The following is a 26102-nucleotide window of genomic DNA, read 5'->3' on the forward strand; positions in this document are numbered from 1 at the left end:
TAACCGCAAGTAGAAAGGACTTATCGAATATCATGTGACGATAAGATTCCTTTCAAAGAAATGAACTCCTTGTGGAGACCAGATATAGAGCGATAGTACCATAATAATAATTATAATTGTGATCAGTTTGACGACAGGACAGACTCTAGCCAGATTATCCATATGTAACTAGCCCCAAGACCATGACTCCTTCGTTAGTCACGGCGATCGTGTAAGAACCTGGTTCTTCTTGGGTTGCACTACTCCGCAGACCTTCAGTAGTAGAAATGCCTGCGCCCTAGCTTTCTCAAATAATGGTCGAGTATAGGATGCAATCTGCTGGAATCGAGATAATTAAATGGACGGATTTTAGAGAGAAATCCATTTAGTTCTGTATCACTTATCGACCCTTTAGTTTCTTTAATGCACTTAGGGATCATACGTCAGAAAGCAGCTAGTATCACGTGATCGAAATTCGCCAAGATTCGAACCCTAAGCGAGCCCACCCACAACCAGTCCCTCAAGAAAGCCGCAGCCTCGATTTCGTCTTACCGCACTGTATCCATCTTTGACCTCAACAGCCGCACACGAGACAAGATGACGAAGCGCACTAAGAGTGAGTGATTTCGATCGAGATAACAACGGAGAAAGAATGTGAAAAGGATAGAAATACTGACTGCATACTTTTAGAGGTCGGTATCACGGGTAAATATGGTACCAGGTATGCTTTTCGCCCTCGCACCTCGAAAAATCGATCTGAAGTCGTCTGCAATTCGCTCTGCTCCATCGAAACCGGAATCGAAAGCGCGGAATATCGGATTCTGGAGAGTTAGAATGGTTGGTTGACATGGCTTGTTCATTACAGATACGGTGCCTCCCTGCGTAAGCAGGTGAAGAAGATGGAAATCACCCAGCACGCCCGCTACGTCTGCACCTTCTGCGGAAAGAACACCGTCAAGCGCCAGGCTGTTGGTATCTGGGAGTGCAAGGGCTGCAAGAAGACCGTTGCCGGTGGTGCCTACACCGTCTCGTAAGTCGAACACACGTTCTCTCCCTTGTTCCTAGCCTTCTCGGTCGTCGCGCCTTGAAAAAGGCCAGACTGGCGAAATAAAGGCTAGGAGTATTCACAGTGACACGGATACTGACCGATGTGACTGTACTACAGCACACCCGCCGCCGCTGCCACCCGCTCGACCATCCGTCGTCTCAGAGAAATCGCGGAGGTTTAAATGTGATGATGGGATTCTCTTTCTGTTTAACGTCTGAATTAAAATCAAAATAAATTCAAAACTGGAGAATCAGCAAGAAGACATTCTCGTAACGGATACCACTTGTCGATGTCGATAGCATACTTGCCTCGTCGAATCAGACTTTTCAATAATAAGATTCTCGCCTGACGAACTGGGTCCGCTCAGCTTGTGCACCACGTGAAATCCTTGTCCATCATGTCACGTCCTACATGCAGAACGCTAGATCAGATCCATGGTGATTCAGAAGCTCGCTTGAGTGGGAATGATTGATGAGTCTCCTGACTGCTCTAGCAGTGTCCATAAAATAGGTGTGAGCCAACGTCCAGCCTGTGTTTCCCCAAAGTGATTCCGGAGTACTTCGTAGATGAATCCCTTCTTATCCTTTCTGGCCAATTATGAGAACCAAACTGATTGACCGCCGAACCAATTTGAGTTTTTTCTCTGGCCCGACTGGCTCAAAATCCTGGCAGAGATGACAGGACTAACCGATGATCTGCCTTTAATTAATCATGTCTGAGGCCAATTCCCTCCGGCGAATAGGCATTTATTTCATAAGTAATTTAAATCAACTTTGAACTACATTGTCCTGATGAATTAAAGGCTATATATTACTTGGTTAGCTTCACTTCAAGAGCTCTACGGATGCTCGGGAAGGGAAACAGTTGCACAACTAGACTAAGATCGCAAAGAGGGGATCCTCGCATTCTGCTGACCTGCAAGGGCAGAGCATCCTCCAAGCACCATTAATCGCCGGCCATGATCATAATGAGGAGGTTTTGCTTAGCTCTCAGCAGTTATCCTGTCTGCTGATTCGCCTGGTGGCTAGCCGGTCACGTTCCTGTCCAGGCTGTTTTGCGTTAGATCGAATTTTAGGCCCACCTTCAAAAGGCCGCCTGCTTTCTCCCCACATCACTCGACCTGCTCTCTCTCCCCTTCTCCTTCTACGCCTCTGCCCTTTAATCTTTCCTGCTGGTTGCTCTTCATGCCTTCTCACAGCTTTCCTGCAGACAATTCTGGCACTTATTCCTCTGTTCATGGCCGACACTTGTATTGTGTGCTTAGGAGACCTTGGCGAAAGCGCCAGCGATTCTCTTGCCATCGCCGCCGAGGCCGTGCCAAGACCTGACCTTCAAGTAGAAGGCAAGTCAAGTGACGCTTCTACCAAAACAGGCGGCCTTGATGACAATGAGGACGCAGGTCAAATCGCCCAGTTACTTCCTTGCGGTCATATTCTACACAATAATTGCCTAAAACCATGGGTTGAAAGAGCCAACAGCTGTCCCATATGTCGTCGCAGCTTCAACCTAGTGGAGCTGAGTGATCGTCTCGGAGGTATGTCCTTTCACTTGCACCTCACCCGGACTTGAGGTTGTATCTTGATTCTTGGAGATCCGTGCTAATCTTAGAGGCTTTTATGGCCTTTTTGCAGGTCCTGTTATCTCATCATATGCGGTAGAGGACCGAGTTCAAGTGGCCGATGTCGATCCCTCAATGGTCATCGATTACGTAGACGATGATTTGGCCGACTTTCAGCCTTGTCTTATTTGTGGGGATGCGGACAATGAAGAGCTGCTCCTCCTTTGCGATGGCTGCGATGCGCCATCGCATACCTACTGCTTGGGGCTCGACGAGGTACCATCTGGACCCTGGTACTGTTCGCGGTGCCAAACCCAACGTGCCCGAGCATTGTCGCCGGATACTGCTAGACCTGTCAGGACGCATGAGAGGCGAACTCGTCGCACGAGAGCACAGCAGCGTAGACTTCAAAGCCGGAATCAGATGAACTCTCTCCACTGGGCGCGAGTGTGGCAATCAGTTTGGGATCATTTGAACCTGGACCTGGACTTTCCATTCGATGATGATGGGGCTACTGCGCGTGCTATCCAACAACAGCGGCGAGAGGAAGCCAATCAACGAGAGTTTCGAGCCTGGCAGCGCCGGTTCGAGGTTGCTGAGCGGCAAGGCGGCAGCAACCGGTTTCGGGACACTGCTGCTCTCCTTGACATCGAGGCGCCACGGCCATCACGACCTCGCGTTCCAAGAGAACCGACCCCTGAACCGGAGTCTCTTGAAGAGATGAGGGCTTGGAACGCCTTTGAACGAGCTCGCGAGATAGAAAACAACCCGAGTGCAGCAAGAAAGCGCAAGGAACCAACACTATCCCCTTCGCCAGAACCTACCGAGCCGGAGCGGAAGCTCAAACGTCCTCGGACCCGTAGGCCGCAAGAGCTAGCGGCTCTAGCCCTCCAAAACGGCGAGTCCTCGAGAGCAGCTGCTCAGGCTTCTGCTCGAATCAATGAAGGTTCCAGCGAGCCCAGCTTCCTTCAGTCTCTCCTGAAAGAAGTGGAAGAGGCATCGAATCCTAGCGGCAGCAATTCGCATGGCCCATCTGCGCCCGTTTCGGTTGCTCCCACGGACCACAGCAGTATCGGTCCATCTTCTCCCTCAATTTCGCCTGCTCCTTCCAATCGATCTTCGCCTCGGCTTTCATCTACGACACCACCTCCCTATCCTCGCAGCAGGCCTATCTCCCCCTTACAACTTGCGTCGCCTACAGAACAATCGTCTCCTCCCTTCTCGCCGATTGTGTCGCCATCGGATTCCAATAACGATGTCCAGGAAACAACACCATCGCACGTTGGGTCAAGCCGCCCACGTTCTCGAATTCCTAGGGCAGCACTACGGTTGACAGCACGGTCAACTGAGAGCTCGCCCACTCGCCCTGGCCTATCTCTTACGGTCAAATCCGACATTCAAAAGCTGGTTGGAGGAGCACTCAAACCGTATTATCGCTCAAAGATGGTCTCGAAGGACCAGTACACGGATATCAACCGTACTATTTCGCGAATGCTATACGAGCGAGTGGGGGATGCACAATCCCTAGACACCGAGACCAAGAATAGCTTTGGGAAAATCGCCGCCGAGGAGGTTAAAAAGGCAATCGATGGTCTCCGAGCAAAGGATGAAGACTCCCTTGCGGATAGTAGCTCTTAAGGGCAGAGAAGATTCTTTGGAACTACCGGCGTTTATGCAGCGATTTATTTGTTCTGCGAGTTAAAAGCATACAGCGAGGCGTTCATTTTCACAATCGGACTCGGCGCAGCGTCTTTGGATACCCGCTTAGGAATATGGGACATGTTGATGGTTCGACACTGGGGGCAGGATCTCTCACAATATCTTTTCAATGTATCTTCAGCGACAGCATAGAGCATATTATGTCCTAATTGCTGGCTCATTCGATAGCTGGTACATATATGACTGAACAGAAATCTTGACATATTAAGAGGTCGCCCGACTCATTCGTGAGATTGCTTCTGCTACTGTAAGTATAAAGTATTAACTAGATAGATCCTCCGCCTGGAGGAAGGAGAAGGTGATGTTGAGTTCCAATCAGATCTATCATGGGTGGAACCATTCATTCATCTTCTCTCACCGCTCAAAATATATTTCATAGTTTCTGGTCAGTCCGTGCTTTATGCATATGTAAGTCCGTACTCTACAATAGATACCCACTCCCCTCGCCATCATACATAGATACTAAGGATGTCCGCGACAACTTTGGGTATATGCGCACAATGGCGGGCTTGGGATGAGTTGCACAAGTCATACAGAAGATCTAGGCCTCATTGAGAAATAAAGAATTTACTCAGCACTCCAAGTTATGCGCAAGTTATGAATTTCACAGACAAAGGCATCTCCTGTTATTGCGTCGCAGGAAATAAGAGCCTTACTCCTCAATTGTCTATCAAAGAAAGACACAGACCAGACCTCGGGTCAAACAAACCATTAGTCAAAAGTAATGTACACAAACTGACGTGAGACTTTAGTGCAGGATTAAGTCCGTGGGGAGAATGGACAATCTAGCTGCCTACTAACTCCGTACCTACACAAGGCGTCGGTCGAATTTTCTAGGGCGTGGTCTATCCATCTATCGATCGGAAACGCAAGCATCAACATCTACCGAGTCAGAGATCGAAAAAGAGCTACCAAGCGGCTGAAAGGCCGAGACAAGTGGAAATGTCTGATGTACTCTGAGTATGTGTCCAATCAGCAGCTCCCATTGGGACAACGTATCTCGGTCGGTCGTTCGGTGGCGCCGAAGAGCGAAAAGAGCGGGTAGTCGCGACGCTAAGCTTCGCTCCGAGTCTCCGCCAGGCATGAATAATAGGCCCATGGACCACTGATTCAATACTGACGATTTGAAGATTTCCAAGCCACAAAAATCTTTTCTCCTTTCACATTGACACATGGACGGAGTCGGAGTTAAGGGCTCACGTTTTCCCACGCTGCGATGACCTCATTTGATGTGATTATCAATCCACAATACAAGGTACTCGGGATGTAAAGACCAACCAATAATGGGCGAAAATGGGTACCTTTATCTTTTCTTTTCTAGAAATGAGTCAGTGGCAACAGTGTCACAGGGGCCATGTCCAGTATCAATTCAATACTCTCCTTCAGGCTTGACCATCGGATTCTCCCCGGCATATCGGCATCGGACATAACCATAGAACTCCTCCGTAGGGACCGAGTGCGAAAGGTGGTGGGGAACTCTTCCATCTCTTACATACTAGTTTGCTTAGTGGCCATGGCTCTCTCTTCTGTCGGGTTCCCATGATATCTCCAGAAGCCTGCTTGCTTTATCAGCTTTTTCCCTGTAGGCCCACTTTGGGAACAAGATGGTTCCCTTAAAAGTCTGGACACGCCCTCTTTGGGAATTCAGGGACCTAGATATCAGATGCAGCGTACTCTTATCCCCTAAGAGTCTATAGTTCACTGATTAGACTCCTCTCCTAGATCTTGTTCGATCTTGTCCCTTATCATTAGTGCTTTCAGTCCTTCATCTGTTATTAAAAGCTTACATTCAGGTGTGAGGGGATAGAGCCAGGAATACTGAATCCGGCAAATCTCAGTGATGGCCTCTGAAAAACAGAACGACCGAGTATACAACTCCAACGAGACTACTCCTCGCATCACCCAAGAGACTCTAGCAGTCCCGCCTACATCAGATCCGACAAATTTCAAAGATAGTTTCGATATGAAAGACCGAGCGCCGGGGCCCGAGAGCCCTGATGCAAGAGACCTGGAGACGGAGGGCACAGATATCGAACGCGCAGACGCTCAACAGTCCGAGAAGACACCCGCAGCAGCAGATCCCAATTTGGTACAATGGGATGGCCCAGACGACCCCGAGCACCCGCAGAACATGCCACACTGGAAAAAATGGGTCTTGACGATGACTTTATCCTCGATGACCATGTGGATCACCTTCGCTAGCAGCGTCTTTTCAACTGCAACAGCGGTGACGGCTAAGGAGTACCACGTATCAACTGAAGTTATGACTTTGGCTACCAGCCTGGTTGTGTTCGGGTTCGCTCTTGGTCCCATCGTGTGGGCTCCCATGTCTGAGCTCTATGGACGCAGGCTGCCGCTGTTCTTGGGCTACGCCATCTTCGTAATCTTCCAGATTCCGGTAGCAGTGGCACAAAATGTCCAGACCATCATGGTCTGCCGCTTCCTCATCGGTGTTTTCGGTTGCTCTCCTCTAGCGGTTGTTGGCGGCGCAATGGCAGACTTCTGGGATCCCATCGACCGTGCTGTGGCTATTGCCTTGTTCTCGGCTGCCACTTTCGTTGGTCCTACACTTGGCCCTATCATCGGTGGATTTATCACCGAGTCGTATCTCGGCTGGCGCTGGACTGCATGGATCACGATGATTCCGTCTGCGGCCTTCGGCACTCTGGCCTTCTTCATTGTTCCTGAGACCTATGGTCCTGTCATCCTCCAGAGACGCGCGGCTCGACTTCGCCGTGAGACGGGCAACTGGGCACTGCACAGCCAACTCGACGAAAGTCGCCCTACCGCTTCCGAGATCGTCAACAAATACCTGCTGCGCCCTATTCAAATGCTTTTCCTCGAGCCAATCCTGTTGCTCATCACGATTTATCTGGCACTGGTGTACGGTATTCTGTACCTTTTCTTCGAAGCGTACCCCATTTCGTTTATGGAGGTTCGCGGCTGGACCAATGGAGGCATCGCTGGTCTTCCCTTTATCGGGATCTTGGTTGGAGTGATCTGTGGCGTGGCATTGATCGTCTGGCAGACCAAGACTCGGTTTGCGCGTAAGTTGGCGAAGCACGGCCGCGTTGTCCCTGAGGAGCGTTTGGTTCCCATGATGGTCGCATCCGTGCTTCTGCCGGCTGGTCTCTTTTGGTTCGGTTGGACCTCCAGCCCTCATGTCTCGTGGGTGCCTCAGGTCCTTGCAGGGATTCCTATCGGCATGGGAATCTTGGTCATTTTCATGCAGGGTCTCAACTACATCATCGATGTGTACATGATGTTCGCCAACTCGGCCATCGCTGCCAATACTCTGATTCGGAGCAGTCTCGGTGGTGCCTTCCCGCTCTTTGCCGTGCAGATGTACAATAAGCTCGGCGTAAATTGGGCCTCGAGTCTGCTTGGTTTCATCACGGTTGCGATGATCCCGATTCCCATCGTCTTCTATATCTACGGCAAGAAGATCCGGGCTATGAGCAAGTACTCGCCCAAGCTCTGATGGTCATCTGTCTCCTTTTTATATACCCCAGTTTGCTATCTCATGTCCGAATAGACGTGGTTGTCTCCTGTCATCAGTTAGGCGTTATTTATGGGCACTTGCATTTGCATTTGGTTGGATGGACATATGGTGATTATGCATGATACATAATATATTTTAGCGATCACAAGCACTCAGATAGACAGCAATTTTTAAGTTATATAATTAATGTGACCACATACATTGTTAAAGTGTAGTCCATGTCAAGGAGTTGATAGAGACTTCATGTACAAAACTGGCTAGCAGAAGCAGCTAAAACAGGCGAAGGTGAGACTTCATCAGGATCAAACTATAGGTTGTAAGCGAGTCAAAAATCGACGTTGTCAATATCGAAACATCAACATTCGTGATTTTGATACCGACATACTACTTTTGACTTCGCCAAAACAGAGAGAGCTCCACAAGAAGAGGAAAAGGCAAAGCAAAAACACGCTATTATTATTGAGCGACGCGTCCCGGGCGGCGTCTTCAGGGCGGTGACAGTCGAAACCGCCGGCGATCTTTCGAAACGGACAGACGGGCCTCGAGATTCGTCTGCTTGTCCTCCCCGTCCAAACCTGTCGCCAACCATCTCTTTTGATATCCATCTCCGTCGCTTATTTTACTTACTCGGAGATCGGATTCCTGTTCATTGCATCTATCTTTCACCCTTCATCTCTCCAATTCCAGCGCATGGTGTGCTGAAGCTTACGCCCTGAATCCCTCCCCGGCTTCCCCGCGCTTCGTCCACGATGCCTGCGCGCACTCGTCAAGGTCCCTCCACCGTCACGGAGGTCGTGGAGCCCGAAGAGACGTCCGGAGGCCTTCGCAGTCTCAAATTCAATCAGCCACTTTCCTGGCGCGTGGGGAGGGCCATCCCCATCGCCGATTTGCTTCAACGTCTACAGACGCTCGCGCAGGAGCTTCGCAAACTCGAACAGGAGGAGATCGATAAGGAATCCCTGCGGAAGGTCTCGCAGGAATTGGCGACGGCGAATCTGCTGGCTCATAAGGATAAAGGAGTTCGAGCTTGGACGGCTTGCTGCATTGTTGATGTCTTGCGTCTTTGCGCGCCCGACGCGCCGTTTACGGGGAATCAGCTCAAGGTTCGTTTGCAATCGGGTTATTTATTGCTGTGTTTTGCGTTGCAGGACTCCGTGGAGATGTTCTCTAGACGTTCTGGGCTTTGATCTGACCATTGTGATCGTTAGGACATTTTTACTTGCTTCGTGACCTCCATCATCCCCGCTCTTGGGGATCCATCAAATACCTATAATGCTCAACACATCTACGTCCTCAACTCCCTGGCGGAGGTGAAGAGTATCGTGCTCATGACCGATTTGGATCAGCCGGACTCGTTGATTGTTCCGCTCTTCACCACGTGTTTCGACATCGTCTCCGGTTCTTCCAAAGCCTCAACGGGGGAGGAGATCGCCAAGAATGTGGAATTCGACATGACCCGCCTCTTGGTGACCGTGATCGATGAGTCGCCAATCCTTGCGCCCGACGTGGTAGACGTCATCGTGGCACAGTTTCTGCGCGTTGACCCCCGCGTGCTAGAACCCCTGAACAAGAGAAGCAAGAAGGCAGATACGCCGGTGGACTCAAAACAGGCCACACTCTTGCTCAAGGACTACCCGCCGGCATATAATATGGCCAAGGCGATATGTCAGGCGTGTCCAGAGAGGATGACGAGTCATATCAGTCAATACTTCAACAATGTGATCATTGACGCTTCTGGCTCTGGGGGCACAAACGGGTCCTCGAAACATCATCGCAAACCGAACCTTGACGATTCCGACGATGAGGGTGAGGATGTCAAGGAGTTGAGTAAAGCTCACCGTCTTATCCGGGAGCTCTGGAGGGCCTGTCCCGACGTGCTGCAGAATGTGGTTCCCCAACTCGAGGCCGAATTGTCCGCTGAATCAGTATCATTACGTCTGCTGGCTACACAGACGATAGGTGATCTCACTGCTGGTATTGGAGTTGCCGGTCCACCTCCACCTCCGCCAATGGATCATGCAGGTTATCCACCGGTAACCTTGGCAGAGTATGCCCAGATGATCCCTCAGCCCAACGTGCTTGTCAAGCCTCTGTCCCCGAAGCCGTTCTCGCAGGCCCACAGCTCCACATATGAAAGCTTTCTGAGCCGGCGCTTTGACAAATCCGCTTCCGTTAGAGCTGCCTGGGTCACTGTCATAGGCCGCATTCTACTGACGTCTGCAGGTGGCTCTGGTCTCAGTGAGAATGAGCAGCAGACTCTCATCGAGAATCTGACGTCGATGCTTCGGGACGCAGATGAGAAAGTCAGACTGGCGGCAGTCGATGCGGTCGGAATGTTCGGTCTATCAGATGTTGTGAACAAACTCGGATTTGGTGGCGGCTTCTCGACCCCAGATTCGTTGCTTGCCGTCCTCGCAGAACGAGTCAAAGACCGGAAGTCCCAGGTACGAGAGCATGCGACGAAGACGTTGGCGCGGATCTGGGCCGTTGCGGCGGGCGACATTGAGCAAGGGAACGAACAGGTGGTCTCTCTACTCAAGGACGGGCCGTCAAAGATCTTTGATGCTTACTATACCAATGATCCCGAGATCCATATCTTAATTGATCGCGTACTCTTTGAGATCCTTCTTCCCCTCAATTATCCTCCGATCAAGCCCAAACTATCACGGAGCGGTTCCAGTCAATCTCAGAAACAGAAAGAATCACAAACTGCTGAGGCCGATAGCGATGCCGATATCGACAAGATACGTGTTCGTCGCATTCTCACTCTACTCGCAGGGCTAGATGACAAGGCCAAAAAGGTCTTCTACGCGATGCAGGGTCGGCAAATTTCTATCAGAAACTTTGTGGACTTCTATCTAAAGGCGTGCGAGGAGTACAATGTAAGTGTTGAAAGAATTCTCAGAGTTGGTCGAGACACTAATGGCCCATATAGGGAGGAGTAGTGGAAGAGAATGAGGATCAAATCAAGACTAAACTATCTCGAGTTATCGATTCGCTCTCCAAAACCTTCCCAGACTCGTCGCGAGCATCTGCGGATTTGTGGAAGTTTGCCAAGGTTCACGACCGTCGTAACTACCAGCTTATTCGCTTCGCGATGAATGTTACCAGTGATTATCGCACTGTCGTCAAGGCCATCAGAGAGCTGGCGAGACGCATTCAGAGTGCCAACAATTCGTCACTGCTCGAAACATTCACTCCATTGCTGTACCGCAGCAGTTCTCTGATATTTAACCGAAGTCATACGCCGGCGATTATGGAACTCTCTCGGACAGACGAGCATGGTCTCGCCAACCCGGCACACGAGATTCTACGGGAGATTTCGTCTAAGAACCCAGAAGTCTTGGAAGCTCAAGTTCAAGAAATGTGCAAAGACCTCGAGTCGCAAGCTCCAAAGGCCACAACTACCACTGCCGGCGGGACCGAAGAGATCCTCAAGGCCTGCTCGGGGTTCGCACGGAAACTTGCCGATAAACTCCCCAAGGATCGCAAATTCCTGCAGGCTCTTAGAAGTTACGCTCTTCATAGCCCATCCCCTCGAGCCGCCAAACATGCCGTTTCAATCCTCATGGCAATCGCTGACAAGAGAGAAATGTACGCGAAGGATTTGGTCCAAGCATGCGTTTCCAAGTGGAAATACGGATCCGATCGTTTTCTAACTAAACTGGCAACATTGTCGCAGCTCAATCTCTTGGCTCCGTCGGAGGCGGATGAAGAGAGTGACGCCATCATCTCGATCGCTGTCAACCAGATTCTTTTGACAAATCGATCTCCTGAGCCAGATGCCGGGTACTCCTGGTCAGATACTGTGGATGATGAAACCGCTGCTAAGGAGTGGGCTCTCAAAATCATTGTCAATCGACTTCGAGCCAAGAAAGGCTCGGACGGCGACGACGATTTCCGTGCCCACGCCGTGCCTGTATTCGAGACATTGAATAAACTCGTGGCGAACGAGGGCGAGTTGTCAAAGAAGAAGGACACACCGGCAACACAGAAATCACGGCTCCGCCTCCAGGCCGCCAAATCACTTGTCAAGCTGTGCGCGACAATCGGGCTATGCGACCAACTACTTACACCGCTGGACTTCAATTCGATCGCCCTAGTGGCTCAGGATCCCATCTTAGCCGTGAGAAGCGGCTTCATTTCCCAGCTCAAGAAGAGACTTTCGCAAAGGTCACATTTGAGCTACCGCTGGTACATTGTTCCCTGCCTCCTTGCGTTCGAGCCGAATGTTAGCTTGAAGGACAGTACCCTTACCTGGCTGCGGTCTCGTGCGGCATTCTTCTCACAGCAGGTTCAAACCAGTGGCCAAAAGGAGACTGTCATGGAGTCGATCTTTTCTCGTCTTCTCTCTCTCCTTGCATACCACCCGGACTACCCGTCCGCCGACCTGGATGAGGCGACACAGGTTCGCGACCTAACTGATTTTGCTCGCTATATTCTCTTCTATCTCACGGCCGTTGCGAATGAGCACAACTTGTCGTTGATATTCCATGTCGCGCAGCGGGTGAAGCAAACGCGGGACGGCATTACCAAATCAGACGAAATCAGCACCCGTCTCCACACGCTTTCGGACTTGGCACAGGCAACAATTCGTCGCTTTGCGGACATCTACTCCCAGCAGCGCAGATTTGGCGGAGGCGCGGGCGCTGCTAGCATCCTCCAGACATACCCTGGCAAGGTCGGAGTACCAAGCTCGATTTTTGCTCGCATGAACAGCCACGAGGAAGCCCAGGAGGTTGCTGAAAAGAACTTCCTTCCTGAAGATGCCGAAGACCTTCTCGATCGTCTTGTTCGGTCTGTCATGAAAGCAAAGAACGGATCGTCGAGTAACGCGCAAGTCAAGAAGAGAAAACCGGAGGCGGCCGATACGAACGGCAACAATGGATCTGCCAAGAAAGCAAGAAAGGAGAAAGAGAAGACATCACGGCCCCGCAGATCTTCTGCTGGTACAACCTCGAAAACACCCAAGAAAAAGAAGAAGGGTGAGGACGGGTGGTCTTCTGATGAGGAGGGTGCCCATGCAGAAGTGACAACATCTGCTCGGAGACGCAGCAGCCGCGGAACATCGAAGAGGGTCAGTTATGTGGACAAAGACAGCGATGAGGATGACATGGAAGTAGATGAATGGGGACAAGAGGACAATGAGCAAGAGGATAACGAAGAGGAGGCAGAAAGTGAGAATGGCAGCGAGGCTGCCGAAGAGAAAGTCGACGACGAATCGGATAACGAAGAGCAGTTGAGTGAAGCCGAGGAACTAGAGGATCCAGAGGAGCCCTCAGAGACAGCCGTCGCAAAGACAGAAAAGGAGAAGCCTGAGACGAAGAGCAAGCGCAGCGACAGGACGACTACGTTGCCGACGAGGAGATCCTCTCGAAGGGGCTAAAAATGTTCGAACAGTCAACGTATGAGTGGAAGTCGGAGTGGATGGATTCGATCCCCTTCTTCCCGTCGAGATGTATATGACCCCCTATTTCAACTTGTTCTTTTTTTTACCTTTCTCATCGTTCCTTGATGGAATGACTGGCCAATGTGCACTTGATGCTTGACTAAGAATGAGCCGTCTTATTACCTTTCTTTGTTGCATTTCCTTTCACACTGGAGTTGCATCGAAATGTGTATACCCATTTTCATTGCCAATTTTTCTGCCTTTTATCTGATGCAGTTGCTAAAATATTGATGTGATGTATTTGAGGCGGAATATAAGATGTGATTATTCTTTCACTGATGATACAGACACTGTTCTCACAGGCTGGCCGTATACTTCCTTCAGAGCACTTCCGGCTTCTGGACTCTCCCACCTTCGGGACAGACAAAAGGCTTCCTTGGAACGCTGAGTTTCTATGGAACAGAAAGAAGACGTACATTCCCCCAGGAGAACCTCCCTGTGACGAAAATGAATTTCTGGATTTGAGACAACAACCCAGGGCCGCCGATGATCAGATATCTCCTCAGCTTCATTCGATCCCCTAATTTACTGGCTCAATAGGACCAGACATGGTGTGGATGTGGGAGCGTGCAGCCTACAACTGCGATAGCTTTGAGTCCGAGAACCCCAACTTCACCGCGAGACTCTGCAGTTTTCCAGCAGGTCAGGCGGTGCTTTCTCTTTGTTTGCGTTGGAGACTGCCGCTGTCAGCGCCATCTCTTAGTCCCAGTGATTGCTGTTATCATCATCTTGAGGCCGGGTAGCATTATCCTCATCCTGTGATTTATCATCCTCGCTAACAACAAACGTGGTTCCAGTACGTATCCCAGCCTTCGTGTCCCTCATTCCGTATTTGCAAGGCACCCTAGTCAAACGAACCATATCACCTGGCTAGTTGCATGGCAGCTAAGCCTCTGTATCTTAACAAAACCTCCAGCCTACATATCCTTACTACCACATCTTGCGAAAACCGCTCTCCAAATCATCCCCCCTCATATAACCTTCCCAGCATATAATCAAAGCCAACATGTCTCTTAAACTAGGTGGGTACAGACAACACATACCACGCTGCTGTTTACACCCCAGTGTGGAAGCAAGGCCACACGGCACAAACTGTCTGGTACAATAACACGGCCATGCCCACTGTGAAGGCCGATATTGAAAAGAACCTTTACGGTGACGCAGTTCAAAACAGGCAAGGCCGGACATATGAACGGTACAACCAGCAGTATGAGCAGTTCATCATGGTGTTCTAAGCTTCCGACTCAGGTGGTAAACGGTGCCTTTTGGAAAAACAGGACTAGTAAGAAGTTCCCAGCAGAGGAACGTCTTATGTGTCTTTCTGTTAAGATATTGATCTTGTGGGTTGGGATTATAACATGGCCTTGATATTGGTGACATTGACATACGCGAAGTATGGACTATGGCTATGACGGTGGATGCATGTTGGTTGACTCCTACGTTAGTTTCTCCTCCTGACCAGTGTGTAAACTGCCTTGTTTCTGTGAGAGGTTCTGTCTCTGGGTAAAAAAGGAGCAAGACCGCAGCGCTGAGATTGCGTACTGAGTGTGCCCAGTCCTGGGGGAGAATGGTTTGGAGAAAGGATCTCATGTGTACCATGACCATGAACGGGATGTCTGCTCGGATTTATCTTATTATTTAATCATTCCCTCTTATTTTGTGGTAGACATGTAGGGCCTCGCGATAGTCTCATTTGTCTTGAGCAAAACCATGATCAGAATGGAAGAAAGCAAGACTGAAGACGTGGTAAAGTCGGCGAGTGGTGCTAATCGACCAGGTCAAAAAAAAGACTGGTGAGGAAAAACATACAACAGCCGGGATTCGCTGGTGGTCACCCACCCAACTACTAACCGGCCGGCGTGTGGCTTAAGTACGGCTGAGCGGACGGGAAGCCCTGTTTTCCACACCCTATGGTCGTATGTGCTTATCCAAAGCTGGGATTAATTTATAAGGGAAAGCAAGTTGCAGCTGACGCTCACTACTACACTACAAGTAGACGAGGCATTCTTCAAGTATCCTAAATATGAGCTATTCCTTGGTATTTCTAAGAGACCACCACACTGATTTTAACCTTCTCCGACCGCAAACGCCAACCACTAAAGGGTTGATTTTGAATAGTATCAAATTTGAATTATATACCTACCCTAACCACCCCCTAATATCTATAAATTTGTGCTCGTTATATATATGATATTAATAGGTCGTTTCTAAGTTACTTTCATATTATGCATATGCAGAGTGTAAGGGGAAGAGAATTGTAGGTAGTTAAGGTTAAATAAGTATGAATATATATATATTCACTCTACTACAGCGTACTATATACAAACTAAAATAAAATACTTCATGAAAAATATTAAGTAAACTAGATTAGAATTTACTATTCTTCCTTAATATTACATATATAATGAGCATAAATTTATAAATATTAGGGGATGGTTAGGTATTTGATGCTATTCAAAATCAAACTTTAAGTGGTTGGTGTTTGCGGTCGGAGAAGGTTGAAAATCAGTATAGTGGTGGTGGTGGTGAGGTACAGCGTAGCTAATCCATGATAGAACATGATGTCAACGTGTTGTCGACGTCCTCGAAGTTTAGTCAGGTGACCTTTTCCGACCCACGCTGAGCTGTGTCCTTGATCGAGGGTGGTTTGTATGGAGGAGATTGGACAGGATCGATAGCGTAACCAACGGTAGTTGTGTGACCCACAACGGGCTTCCCTTCCCCATACAAATTTAAACTTTAATCGAGTCGCAGATCTCCGTCCTTCCATGTGGTATATCAAATATAGAGGGAATGGTCACATATGGATATACTAAGAGACCTTAATATCATTTATTTGCAAAAGACCATGGTAGCGATTGTGCCAGTATTAAGGTTTAGCTTCGGCAGGCCAAGGCGACCTGATCCGTGGACTGTAGATGTTACACGCTCGTGGAGCAGCTGATTGCTGCTTGTTATTAGAAACATTGGTGAACCTTGTCAGTAGGTAGGCGGTCGGTATTCGCCAACCAAAACCACATAATGATCTTTTGAACCCCCGGCGACGATGAATATTTAGTGAGCAGTTAATTGAATACTTTTAAAGCTTTTGTCTTTACATGATGCTTTCACAATAGATCTAAGTAACACGGAGACAGTTGATTAAGGACATGCAGCGGGTCGCTCCTGGAGTCTTGGGGCTACCCTGGAATTAGATAGATGAACGTCATCCACGCTCCGAGCTAGGCAACACTTTATTCAAGCCTTGCCCAACAGCCAGGGACATGGGCGGTCAAGAAGTACGTATGTACGAGGAGCTTCGCATGGTTATTGTAAAAGACAGGGTTTCCTCTAGGTTTGGGACCTGGGGTAATACACCGGTCGCGGTCCAAGACCGCACGCTGGGAGGGGTCCGTGTCGGGGGCGATCGAATTAGTCTGGATGTGACTCCGTAGAAGCTCCGGTTCCTGAGGATTTCGATCAATCAAACCAACGAGCCTAACTCAAATCGGTCACCACCGTGCCCTTCTGCTAGGATTGTCCAACTGCTGCAATTCCTCTTGCGTTTCTTCTCCTCTTGTCTTGTCGGCCTCACGTTCATTATCGCTACCTACCTTCCTTATCATACTTATCATTAATTTCTCTTGCGCTTCCCCTTTTCTTCCTCCTTCTGGCACTGGCAGTGACAATTTTCAAATACCTCCGACAGTTTCGGACTCGACACACTCCACGCACCTGCAGCTTCGAGAACATTTCCCGTTTGGTCGCAGTCCACATTATTCTCCTCCCCCCTATCCATACCCTTCTGTAGCCGGTTGGCCTAGCTCCGATTTTGATTCCTTATTTTTCGCCTGGCAGGGAGAGAGGCGTTGCTGCCCTGTGGGATCGGCGTGGCCTCCCGGTGTCACAGCACTCCAAACTCCCACTCCCATCCCACTGCCTCCCCTTACCGGAAGGCAACTCATCATCACCAATTAACGGTTGATCGCGGGAGATGCGGTCTTCTGGGCGCGGGCGTCACGGTGAGGAGCCCAAGGTGTTGATAAGGCTGGCTATGTGCTAAATGAGTTGATAGCTCCGTCGTTCGTCGCCAGGTTACGGGCTCGCCTTCGTTTTCGGCCCGACGTCCCTGTGCATAACGCCGACCGAGTGTCCCATCCATCCGCCTCGGCCTCCCGTCGTACATTGACCTCGACATCGACATTAGCACTGGCGTCAACTTCCCCTGACCCTCACCACAGCCGCGACCAGAGGAGCAGCCATCATTCCAATTGCGCCCCACAGCCTGCCTCGCCCATCACCCTACCTCCACAAAGCCTGAGCGGAGTTTTTCAGTTTCCCGCATTCTTCCTCAAGCATAACTTGGAGAAGGCGGGAGGGCTCATTTTTCTCGACACAGGGGCTAGAGTCAATTTAATGTCTAGCGATATGGTGACGCGATTGGGTCTCTGCCGTCAACGCATCAGCCCCCGCAAATTAGTTCCGTTTTACTCTGGATTGAAAGAGAAGACAGAGCTCACGGTTGAGTATCAAGTTCAGGTGGATTGGCACTTTGAAAATGGGGAGAGCACTTACACCACTGAATTTTTGGTTCTGGAGATGGCCTCCTACGACATACTGCTTGGATGCGATGAGATCCGGAAATATGAGTTGTTGACGCTGGGCAAGGGCTTCGGTGTACAACGGAGTGTTCCTCGCTCTCACTGGGTGGAGGGCCGGAATCATCTAAAAAGGCTGATTGATCGGGTCCACGACCGGCTACCTAAGACGGTGTGTCACATCACTGGCTCCCTCTCTGCCAAACAACCGCATGCTGTGTCACTCGATTTTTCTAATTCTTCGGGTGGACGCATCTTGTGACACGTTTCATAACCTCCTCTCTCATTTCTCCCCCACCTTTTGGCGTCCCAGTCTTCTCCTTCTCTGCATGGATGGTCCGGATTGACACATTTACATTGTCTCTTATATTTCTGGTCATTGTGATGGTGGAGCCATTTGTCAGATCGGTTTCATATGCATAGTATGTCACTGTTTGCATTCATTTCCCAGCATGCGTGACCTAATGTTTTAATGACTCTTGTCCTTTGTTCTTTAGTTGTTACAAAATTATAAAGACTTGCTATCCGTTGCGCTAGGTATACGAGGCTATGCTCCAGCATGTCATGCCCAAGCAGTGTGGCCTACTGCGTCGTCGATTCTTTGTACGTCAGCGAGTCAGGCGACATAGCCTGAAGCCCTTGCGAGATCGAACAGACCGCCTCTTGCGATGCGTGGTAGTTCCATGATTTACTGGACGACTTCTATAGATCCCGGCAAACCGGGCGGGCTTTGATTTGACAGAGGCAGAAGCCAGCCTCGTTGCTTCCAAACTGCCAACTCATGCAGCGATCGCATTCTGTACACAACTGACCCCATGGCTTGTCCATGACTTGCATCGCCCCAGATTCAGCACCGCTCTAATGGGTCAACTATCGCTTCGATTGAGCCTCCTAGAAGGCCTCCGGGTATATATGCGCAGTGAGACCTGCTCGGACCGTCTCTAGGAAGCAAATTGCCCGCAACCATTTCAGCATAGGATTCATACAAGGTAAGTGAAACAGCCTCTATCTCAACTTCGTTTACGCAAAAAGAGGCTCACAAAGAGCTACGAACTCAGATGGAGGAGATTGGGTGCTTCCTACCTGTTCAAGGAAGGACTTTAACCCTGCATGGAATGATTGACAATGCACTTGATGTGAATATTGTCACCCCACAAGGCAGCAGAAAACTTTCTGCCTTTGGTCCGCCGACACACACCGTCCAGCCTCTCGGCATTGCTGGCAATCACGGTGGACCTCCATATACTGCCAGAAGTTGGATTGAACTTTGTGTCTACTCCCAAAGACTTGGCGGGAAAAGTCACTCTGAAATGTTCTATGTCGTCGACACGCCACCCCCTGGACACCAAGAGCACTGTGATGTGATCCTTGGACGAGGCTCGTTCATACATAAAATTCTCAACCTGGAAGGCAGCCAGGTCGCCCCAATCGGGCTGACACCCCTCACCCCAGGTTGGTGTTTTTTGTCCCCCAGAAGACATGTGTCCGTTAATGACTGACTTTGTCCTACCTGCCGATCCAATAGCCGAGGAACGGGCACTGGCGGCGGCGGCGGCGGCTGACCGACGAAAATTAGAAGAAGAAAGACAGCAGATAGCGGCTCAGCAGGAACTGGTACGGGCCGCAGGGCGACCCCGTTAGCAGGGATATTCCTCCATATGGGTTAATCTAGTACGAGAATTTGTGAGAGGGCCAACTATGTAGCACTTGCCCCTCAGCCTGCCATGCATCAAATCAAATTATGGCGGTATTTCTGTCAAGCCGCACCAACCAATAAGTAATGCAGGTCCTGCCTTATCGATATCCTTGATTGATACAAACTGTGATAAGTCTTGATATTGCATCATATTGGTGTTTTAATAATGCGCCAGGGTGGTCCGCGCGCAAATATAGGTCAAAGAGGCTGATCAAGGGCTGATCAAGGGGACAATCACGAGGGGGGTAAGCAGCTATATTGGCCATCCATATATACTGTACGTGGCCGCATTGCCTTGGCTAAAAGTCGCACACCGACCGGCACAGCCTTGCACACAACTTTGCCCTCCATTTAACTGTTAGGGGATGGTCACTTCTTGTTAAGCATTTTGAACTTCCATATCTAATATACACAGCACCTGAATCTTCAAATGCCGCGGCATGGAAGGAGTGGGTGCTTCTCTTCCACAGCAATCGTGGTCGCATAAGGGGCTGAATGATCGGATTCTAATATACTATATAGGCTACGTTCTCTTTCCACGCAGTAAGGAGAAATCTGGCAACTCCCAAAATGATATAATCGAAGACCATCCACCCCGGAGAAAATCTGTATCTTGCCCCTTCACAGCCAGTCTGTATCCCATCTACTTCGCTGATATTATTCTCTTCGGCCGTGTTTTAGGTGTTGCCAGGCCACCATGATCTCAGGCATATTGTATTCGGCTGCTGTCTTCGTCGCGAGAAGTCCCATGTGAAGCCTGCCAAGGCAATTCCCAAACCGACAATCCAGCCTCAACTCCATTCCTCTGCATTACCACATACTAACACGACCTTTACGCCCACATGTAACGACGAAAGGACCATCTCGCTCGATTTAAATTATATGCATGCATCCCTCCCTCCACTCGACCCAACATACTCCGACTTCATTTATGATGTTTTGCTCTTTACGAAGGAAGGGAAAAAAATACGTCGATTACTGGTACTAGACTTCCAGACTGATGTCAACATCATGTCTGAGGCCGTGTACCAAAGATTACATATGAAGGCCTCCTCCTGCGACCCATCGATCGTCCTTAAGGTGGCCAGAATGGGGGAGGTCACTCCATTAGGCAGCGTGGATGTGGACTGGAGTCTATGGGCAGATAACACAGTTTATAGTACAAGATTCTACGTGGTGGAGGGATGTCAGTTCGATCTGCTCTTGGGACGACCGTCCGTGATCGACTATCAGCTTTCTCGGAAAGATGCGGCGGTGGGCTCGAGGATTCGGTCGTCATATCAGGGTTCATGAGCGAAGATTCAGGTCCTGGATGTATGCAATTTAGGGCTTAGGAAGTGGGGAAGTGGGCCTGTCTAACTATCTAGCAGTGGGTCATTGTGGAGGATAGTTGCTGATTCCATCTTATTTTGCTTATGCTTCTTCCAATCTATGCTTAAAAGCACGGGTCAACGGGCTGAAGCCTGATACAGACCGTATCCGGAGGGATATGGATGTGATATTCCTACTACTTTACCTGCGTCATCTTAGACCACGGAGTGACAGTTTCTGCGTAAGTAGCGCCTGAGCGCGGGGCAGTTTCTCTACCACACCAGATGACCCTTCCACAGCCTTGCCAACACATTGACTGCATTGACTGCATTGACATGGAGCACGCCAGCTCAGCATAGCCCTCCTCCAAGAAATTTTCAGGTTGGTGATCCGCCTCTGTCCGGATCAGGTAGACCCAAGTACTCGATTTGATGTCGGTATACCTTCAGGGTAAGGCACATATAGGCAGAGTAGGCTTAGGAAAATTATGGTGCATTAACCCTGCTGCTGCCCGATGAGCCTCGCAGAGGTCGACCTCAAAAACCCCAGTTACACATTGCTCCAGTGGAAAAGCAGCATATGTGCAGATAGCCCATGCACAGATGCCCAACCCTTTGGCTCAAATATATCGAAGTTACCCGGGTACATAGCGAGGCTGGGGAAAAGCGCTTCTATAAGTCCCAGGCTAATCCGCAGCTGCTTATCTGCCTTGCGGCTCTATACGCTCTATATGAGCGAAAGGGTTAACAAGTCTATAAAACCTCCATCACGGAACTAGTTGTAGCAGCTCAAAGGAGTGGAGTAACTATGGTTGTAGAAGGCTATGACAAGCTGGCAGCCTTTCTGGGCTCGCACCCTGAGTTCCAGTACTTCCGCCGATTTTCCACCCTTAATACCAAAAACCTTCTCTATTTACAGGCCGAACTGGCAAATCTTGAACAGGAGCTGCAGGATATTATCCAAGAAGACAAGGAGCTCGCCGCTCAGGAAGAAAAGAAACGAAAATACCCCTTCTCCGTGTGGCACCTAAAAAGTTCAGCCAATGACCCATGCGTGGACTCGTACCAGTGGGATAAGGTCAAAGAAGTACGAGAGCTGTTACACCAATACAGTAAGTCCATCATATTCCGCAATCTAATGAGAAACATTGACTGAAATGCTCCTGTTCAAATTCAACAGATGCTGCCCTGCTCCAACAATCACAGATCATGGACTTTGGGGCTCCGGCAAAAGTAGAGGCTGCTGGACTGAGGGAGTGGCTGCGTCGCCCCGAATGTGGAGGCGGAAGTATCCAAATGCTCACCGAGAAGGACGTGTGGAATGAAGCCAACGAAGGCGATATGATTGCAATTTGTCGTCAGCAGCATGAAGTCGACAACTTTACCAAATGGGTCTATACTGACTTCCTGAGCTGGTTCCATAATAACTGGGGACATCGAGAAAAGGTATGTCTTGTACCTGAAAAAGCTAGACAGAGTTTCCAGTTAACGGAGCTATTTAAATTTCTATCGTAGGACAAATATGACGTCGAGATGGCGGCGCGGATATACGACTATCACGCTATCCAATCTTATACCTACGCTGCCAGCATTCTCATCTCCGGGGTATTGCCAGCGTCCTCAATCATCGTCCTTTACCTCCTGAAGGGGGCGACTGCAAAGCTGATGGTAGTTTTTGTGTATAACCTGGTGTTTTCTTGGGTACTGGGTTTTCTGGTCAAGGCCAGGAGGGCGGAAATCTTCGCCGCAGCCGCTGCGTGAGTGCGACTTTCCTTCCTCTATAGAATAGGAGCTAACAGTTGGCACCTTACCCGCAGCTTTGCTGCTGTGCAAGTTACTCTCGTTGCTAATTCCGGAGTTTGTGCATCTGGTCAGTAAGGCCATCGGCTAGACGACCGACCTGATTAGTCCATGCCTCTAATAGACCTACTTGTATATTACTGTGATAGCCCGATCCTTTAGCTTGAAACAGTCTTGACTGCTGTCGGGCACTTCCGCGCTTGTTGACTGCCACTTGAACACCACAGCTTAAACAGGGCTCTTCGCAGGCCACCGTCGACAGGAATGGGAGCTTTCCTTCGCATTATGAATGTTCTCCCGATTTGACCAAGAATAATGTAGGTTATGATGAAATTAGCCTATCTGTTGAATGTTCTACAAGCAGGTTTAGCGAAAGTTAGCACTGAATTTGGAAAATGCAGTAATATCCAATATTCTAAATACCTAGCTGTGTTACATGCAGCGCCAGTGCCAACAGTTTTGGAGAATAGGCCTGCTAATTTGGGATATGGGTCTTCAGCTAAGTCTATCTTGCTATGGCCCTAAATGGGCAGGGGCAGACAGGCAGTCAGGCATTGAGAGAATGAAGGAAGCAGATTGGTCTGGTAAATAAGTTTATATGAAGCTAAGAGAAGCTAAATCTGAATGACTGCACACCTCTGTAGGTGGAGACTAGAGAGCTAATTATGGCCCTATGTAAATTGCTGGTGGGGCTTTGACCCTTGACCCACAACCCGCCAAGAGATTTAAATAGAGCCAGTAGGAACACTAAAGCTGAACCACCGTCACCTGATTAGCTGTATTAGATAATTAACCTGAAAACAGGTAGCCTTATCTGGAAAGTTCAAAACAAAGGAAGAACATTAAAAGTGCCAGTCAGACTCCTCACAGAATTTGAACATCCTCCTTGTTTCCAGCGCTTATCATGCTAATATTACAGCCCCAATCCCTACCTCACCCAGAAATCGCTGAGAATACCCAGAAACCTACCTAAATAAACAAAAGTTGCAACGCCAAACAACGCGCTAACGCCCTCGTCTCCACATCTCATTCAAAATGGCCAAGGAAAGACCATCGTCCTCAAAGATGCGCCCCACTCGTACCAGCAAGGAAGATATACTTATGAGCATCAAGCCGGAGCATATGAGCAACATCGCTGCAGGCAGGAAGAATCACGAGTACCGCGGCTATCTCCTCCCTTCTAGCGTCCGACGCCTTTGGCTCTACACAACAGCGCCCCTCTCGCGAATTGAGTACGTTGCGCGCATCTCGCGCGGCAAAACGCGCGGTGAAGTTGCTGAAGACGGAGGAATCGGCAACGCGGACTTCAATGCTGGGAGAAAAGTCTCAAAATACGCGTACGAAATTCTAGAACTATGGAAATTACGCGAACCGATCAGTCTCGCGTCGGCTATATCCAGCGGCTTCCTGAAGGGTCCTCCACAGAAGTACTGCTGGGCCCCTGTTGCGCTACTCGCGAATTATTCTCTTCCGAGACAGGATCATTTGTTTTGTAGAGAAGTACAAGAAAACCCTGTTGAAGGGAGAGATAGATCTGGACCGGAGATGTCTGGGGATACGCCGAGTGTAGTTGGGAGAAGTAAAATATCTGATTTCTTCACGCCCTTGGGTTCGGATAGTTAGTAGGGAGGCGCAAATTTGGGTCCTGTTGGCTTGTATCTGTTGGCTTGTATCTCGAGCATTAATCAGTGCTTTCTGACGTTGGAATTTTGGGATGCTTGCATTATGGGTATCGTTAAACTAATTCGGGTGGCTAAGTAGGCGCATTCCCCTTGATATCAGCTGCATGTCTATGTAATCGACAGTGTAGTTCCGGAAGAGCTTGTACGGCTTATCAACCCAGTCTTGTGCTTCCTCGAAAAGGGCCTCAATTGCCCCCTCGGTCTCCAGAAATGTGTCAGCATCCAGCAAGTACCGACGGCCGGCATCGATTAAGTATTTGTATCCGTTTTCTCGGATATACAGGCTTTTCGACAATTTGGCTCCGGACCAATCGAGTATCAAAGGTGTATAAAAGATGACTGGAGTATTTTCAGGATGCTCCAGCAGCCGCCAAGTCAGCTGCTCCTGGTAGAAACCCGAGTAGTCGGATCCAGTACACATGATCCATGAGGTGTCCGTATCACGGCTGCAGAGGAGAATCCTTATCAGGTTGCGGAGTGGTGTGTTGAACTCGAGCCGCTCGAGTTCGTGAGGTGATGTTAGGTCTATATGATGCTCTCCGTGGTCAGGACACACGAAAGTGATTCGACCGTCAGCATGATACTGATTGTTGATGCCGTGTTTGTCTGCTAGTCCGCAATCGTTGTGTGGGCATGGCGCTCGAATAGCCAACTTGCCTGTCTCCGGGGACATATGGGGTCCCAGAATCCTGTAACGCTCGACGACACGCTGGAGGATGCTGGAAAAGGCCGGATTTGAACGCCAGAAACTCTGCGTATCAAACTCATACGGTACTCCTGAAAGTTCAGACAGGCGACTTAGAACTTTGACGAACGCCATCTGATAAGTTTGAAAGCCCCCTGTCTGCTTTAGGCTTTTCTGATACTTCACGTCATTAATGAGGAACTCCTGCCCCGGAGTCGGTGCGCTGTCCACGAAAATGAACTTTATCCTAACGTTGCGATCAAACCTTCTCTGCAAGGCAGCCGCGAGCGCAAAACAGGTAGCAAACGTAGTTATATTACCCACATGCGGGCTGCAGTTCGGCTGTGACCCGACATGCAAAGTCACTACCGGTTGAGGGCATCGATTATTCAGATACCCGAGAAGGTTCTCCTTAAAATAATACGACCCAGCTCCCAGTGGATGGTGGGCAACTCTGTCATGCGGTATCATAGTGTGGGAAGAAGGGCAGAGCGCACCGTAAATGAGCGGGAACGCAAAGGATCAGGGCCAGATGTACAGATTTCCAGATCATCACCAGCTCGTAGAGGCCCGATCCGCATAAGGCCCCAATATATAAGCCCCGGTTCTTATCAGCTAAGTTGCTGACCAGTGTGATTCATTACCCTGCATATGGTCGTCACCATCTTAACTGTTCTGACATGCAGGGCAATTATCCTCTCATGGTCTTGTCAGGGGGGTATACAAATAAATGCCGGTGAATACAGGCTTAGTGTTGTACTATCGAGAAATACCCGGAACCATCAGAAAAAGGATCTGTCAGTCTTACCAGGGCAATGGGCCGTGGTTGGCCCAATGACTAATAGGACTTCGTAGAGGATTTGGTCTCGAGCGGCTAATGTCAAACTTCTATTCGCCTATATGCAGTGCTGGCACGGTTGTGATGCATTGGCTAGCTGAGCGCCAAAGATGGGTCTGATAGATGATGTCGACCACTGAGAGATGGTAGTGCTGAACCTGAATGGGGGAGCTGCTAGAAACATTGACCCCTTAGTAAATACAAATTGTACATGGTCCAAGGCATACATATATCCTGGGCTTATAGCACTTATGATTAG

At 49.5% G+C, this 26102-nt stretch overlaps 6 protein-coding genes and 1 non-coding gene across 7 annotated transcripts; 6 read left to right on the plus strand and 1 right to left on the minus strand.

Annotated features, from left to right (window-relative positions):
• Nucleotides 1-576: 576 nt before the first annotated feature.
• Nucleotides 577-1208, plus strand: ALT_3410 (60S ribosomal protein eL43; the record flags this gene model as incomplete). The annotated part of the gene is made up of 4 exons (XM_033556574.1): nucleotides 577-595; nucleotides 670-700; nucleotides 845-1009; nucleotides 1145-1208. The coding sequence occupies 4 exons, from the start codon at nucleotides 577-579 to the stop codon at nucleotides 1206-1208; spliced, it is 279 nt and encodes a 92-aa protein (XP_033412465.1).
• Nucleotides 1209-2263: 1055 nt separating this feature from the next.
• On the plus strand, nucleotides 2264-4223 carry ALT_3411 (putative PHD and RING finger domain protein; the record flags this gene model as incomplete). The annotated part of the gene is made up of 2 exons (XM_033556573.1): nucleotides 2264-2561; nucleotides 2659-4223. 2 exons carry the CDS (start codon nucleotides 2264-2266, stop codon nucleotides 4221-4223), a joined length of 1863 nt encoding a protein of 620 aa, XP_033412464.1.
• Nucleotides 4224-6144: 1921 nt separating this feature from the next.
• Nucleotides 6145-7785, plus strand: ALT_3412 (MFS transporter; the record flags this gene model as incomplete). Its single annotated transcript, XM_033556572.2, has 1 exon — nucleotides 6145-7785. One exon carries the CDS (start codon nucleotides 6145-6147, stop codon nucleotides 7783-7785), a length of 1641 nt encoding a protein of 546 aa, XP_033412463.2.
• A 770-nt stretch (nucleotides 7786-8555) lies between these two features.
• On the plus strand, nucleotides 8556-13192 carry ALT_3413 (sister chromatid cohesion factor PDS5; the record flags this gene model as incomplete). The annotated part of the gene is made up of 3 exons (XM_033556571.2): nucleotides 8556-8909; nucleotides 9015-10688; nucleotides 10742-13192. The coding sequence occupies 3 exons, from the start codon at nucleotides 8556-8558 to the stop codon at nucleotides 13190-13192; spliced, it is 4479 nt and encodes a 1492-aa protein (XP_033412462.1).
• Nucleotides 13193-15057: 1865 nt separating this feature from the next.
• On the minus strand, nucleotides 15058-15173 carry ALT_r032. Its single transcript, XR_004500617.1, has one exon. It is a non-coding gene; the product is annotated as an 8S ribosomal RNA (ribosomal RNA).
• Nucleotides 15174-17228: 2055 nt separating this feature from the next.
• On the plus strand, nucleotides 17229-22599 carry ALT_3414 (uncharacterized protein; the record flags this gene model as incomplete). The annotated part of the gene is made up of 9 exons (XM_033556569.2): nucleotides 17229-17256; nucleotides 17310-18004; nucleotides 18370-18435; nucleotides 18541-18738; nucleotides 18810-19284; nucleotides 19358-19468; nucleotides 21657-21950; nucleotides 22019-22284; nucleotides 22354-22599. The coding sequence occupies 9 exons, from the start codon at nucleotides 17229-17231 to the stop codon at nucleotides 22597-22599; spliced, it is 2379 nt and encodes a 792-aa protein (XP_033412460.2).
• Nucleotides 22600-23673: 1074 nt separating this feature from the next.
• Nucleotides 23674-24261, plus strand: ALT_3415 (uncharacterized protein; the record flags this gene model as incomplete). The annotated part of the gene is made up of 1 exon (XM_033556568.2): nucleotides 23674-24261. One exon carries the CDS (start codon nucleotides 23674-23676, stop codon nucleotides 24259-24261), a length of 588 nt encoding a protein of 195 aa, XP_033412459.2.
• Between the last annotated feature and the right edge of the window lie 1841 nt (nucleotides 24262-26102).

The sequence above is a fragment of the Aspergillus lentulus genome (assembly GCF_001445615.1).
Source record: "Aspergillus lentulus DNA, contig: Alt08, strain: IFM 54703, whole genome shotgun sequence".
NCBI lineage: Eukaryota > Fungi > Ascomycota > Eurotiomycetes > Eurotiales > Aspergillaceae > Aspergillus > Aspergillus lentulus.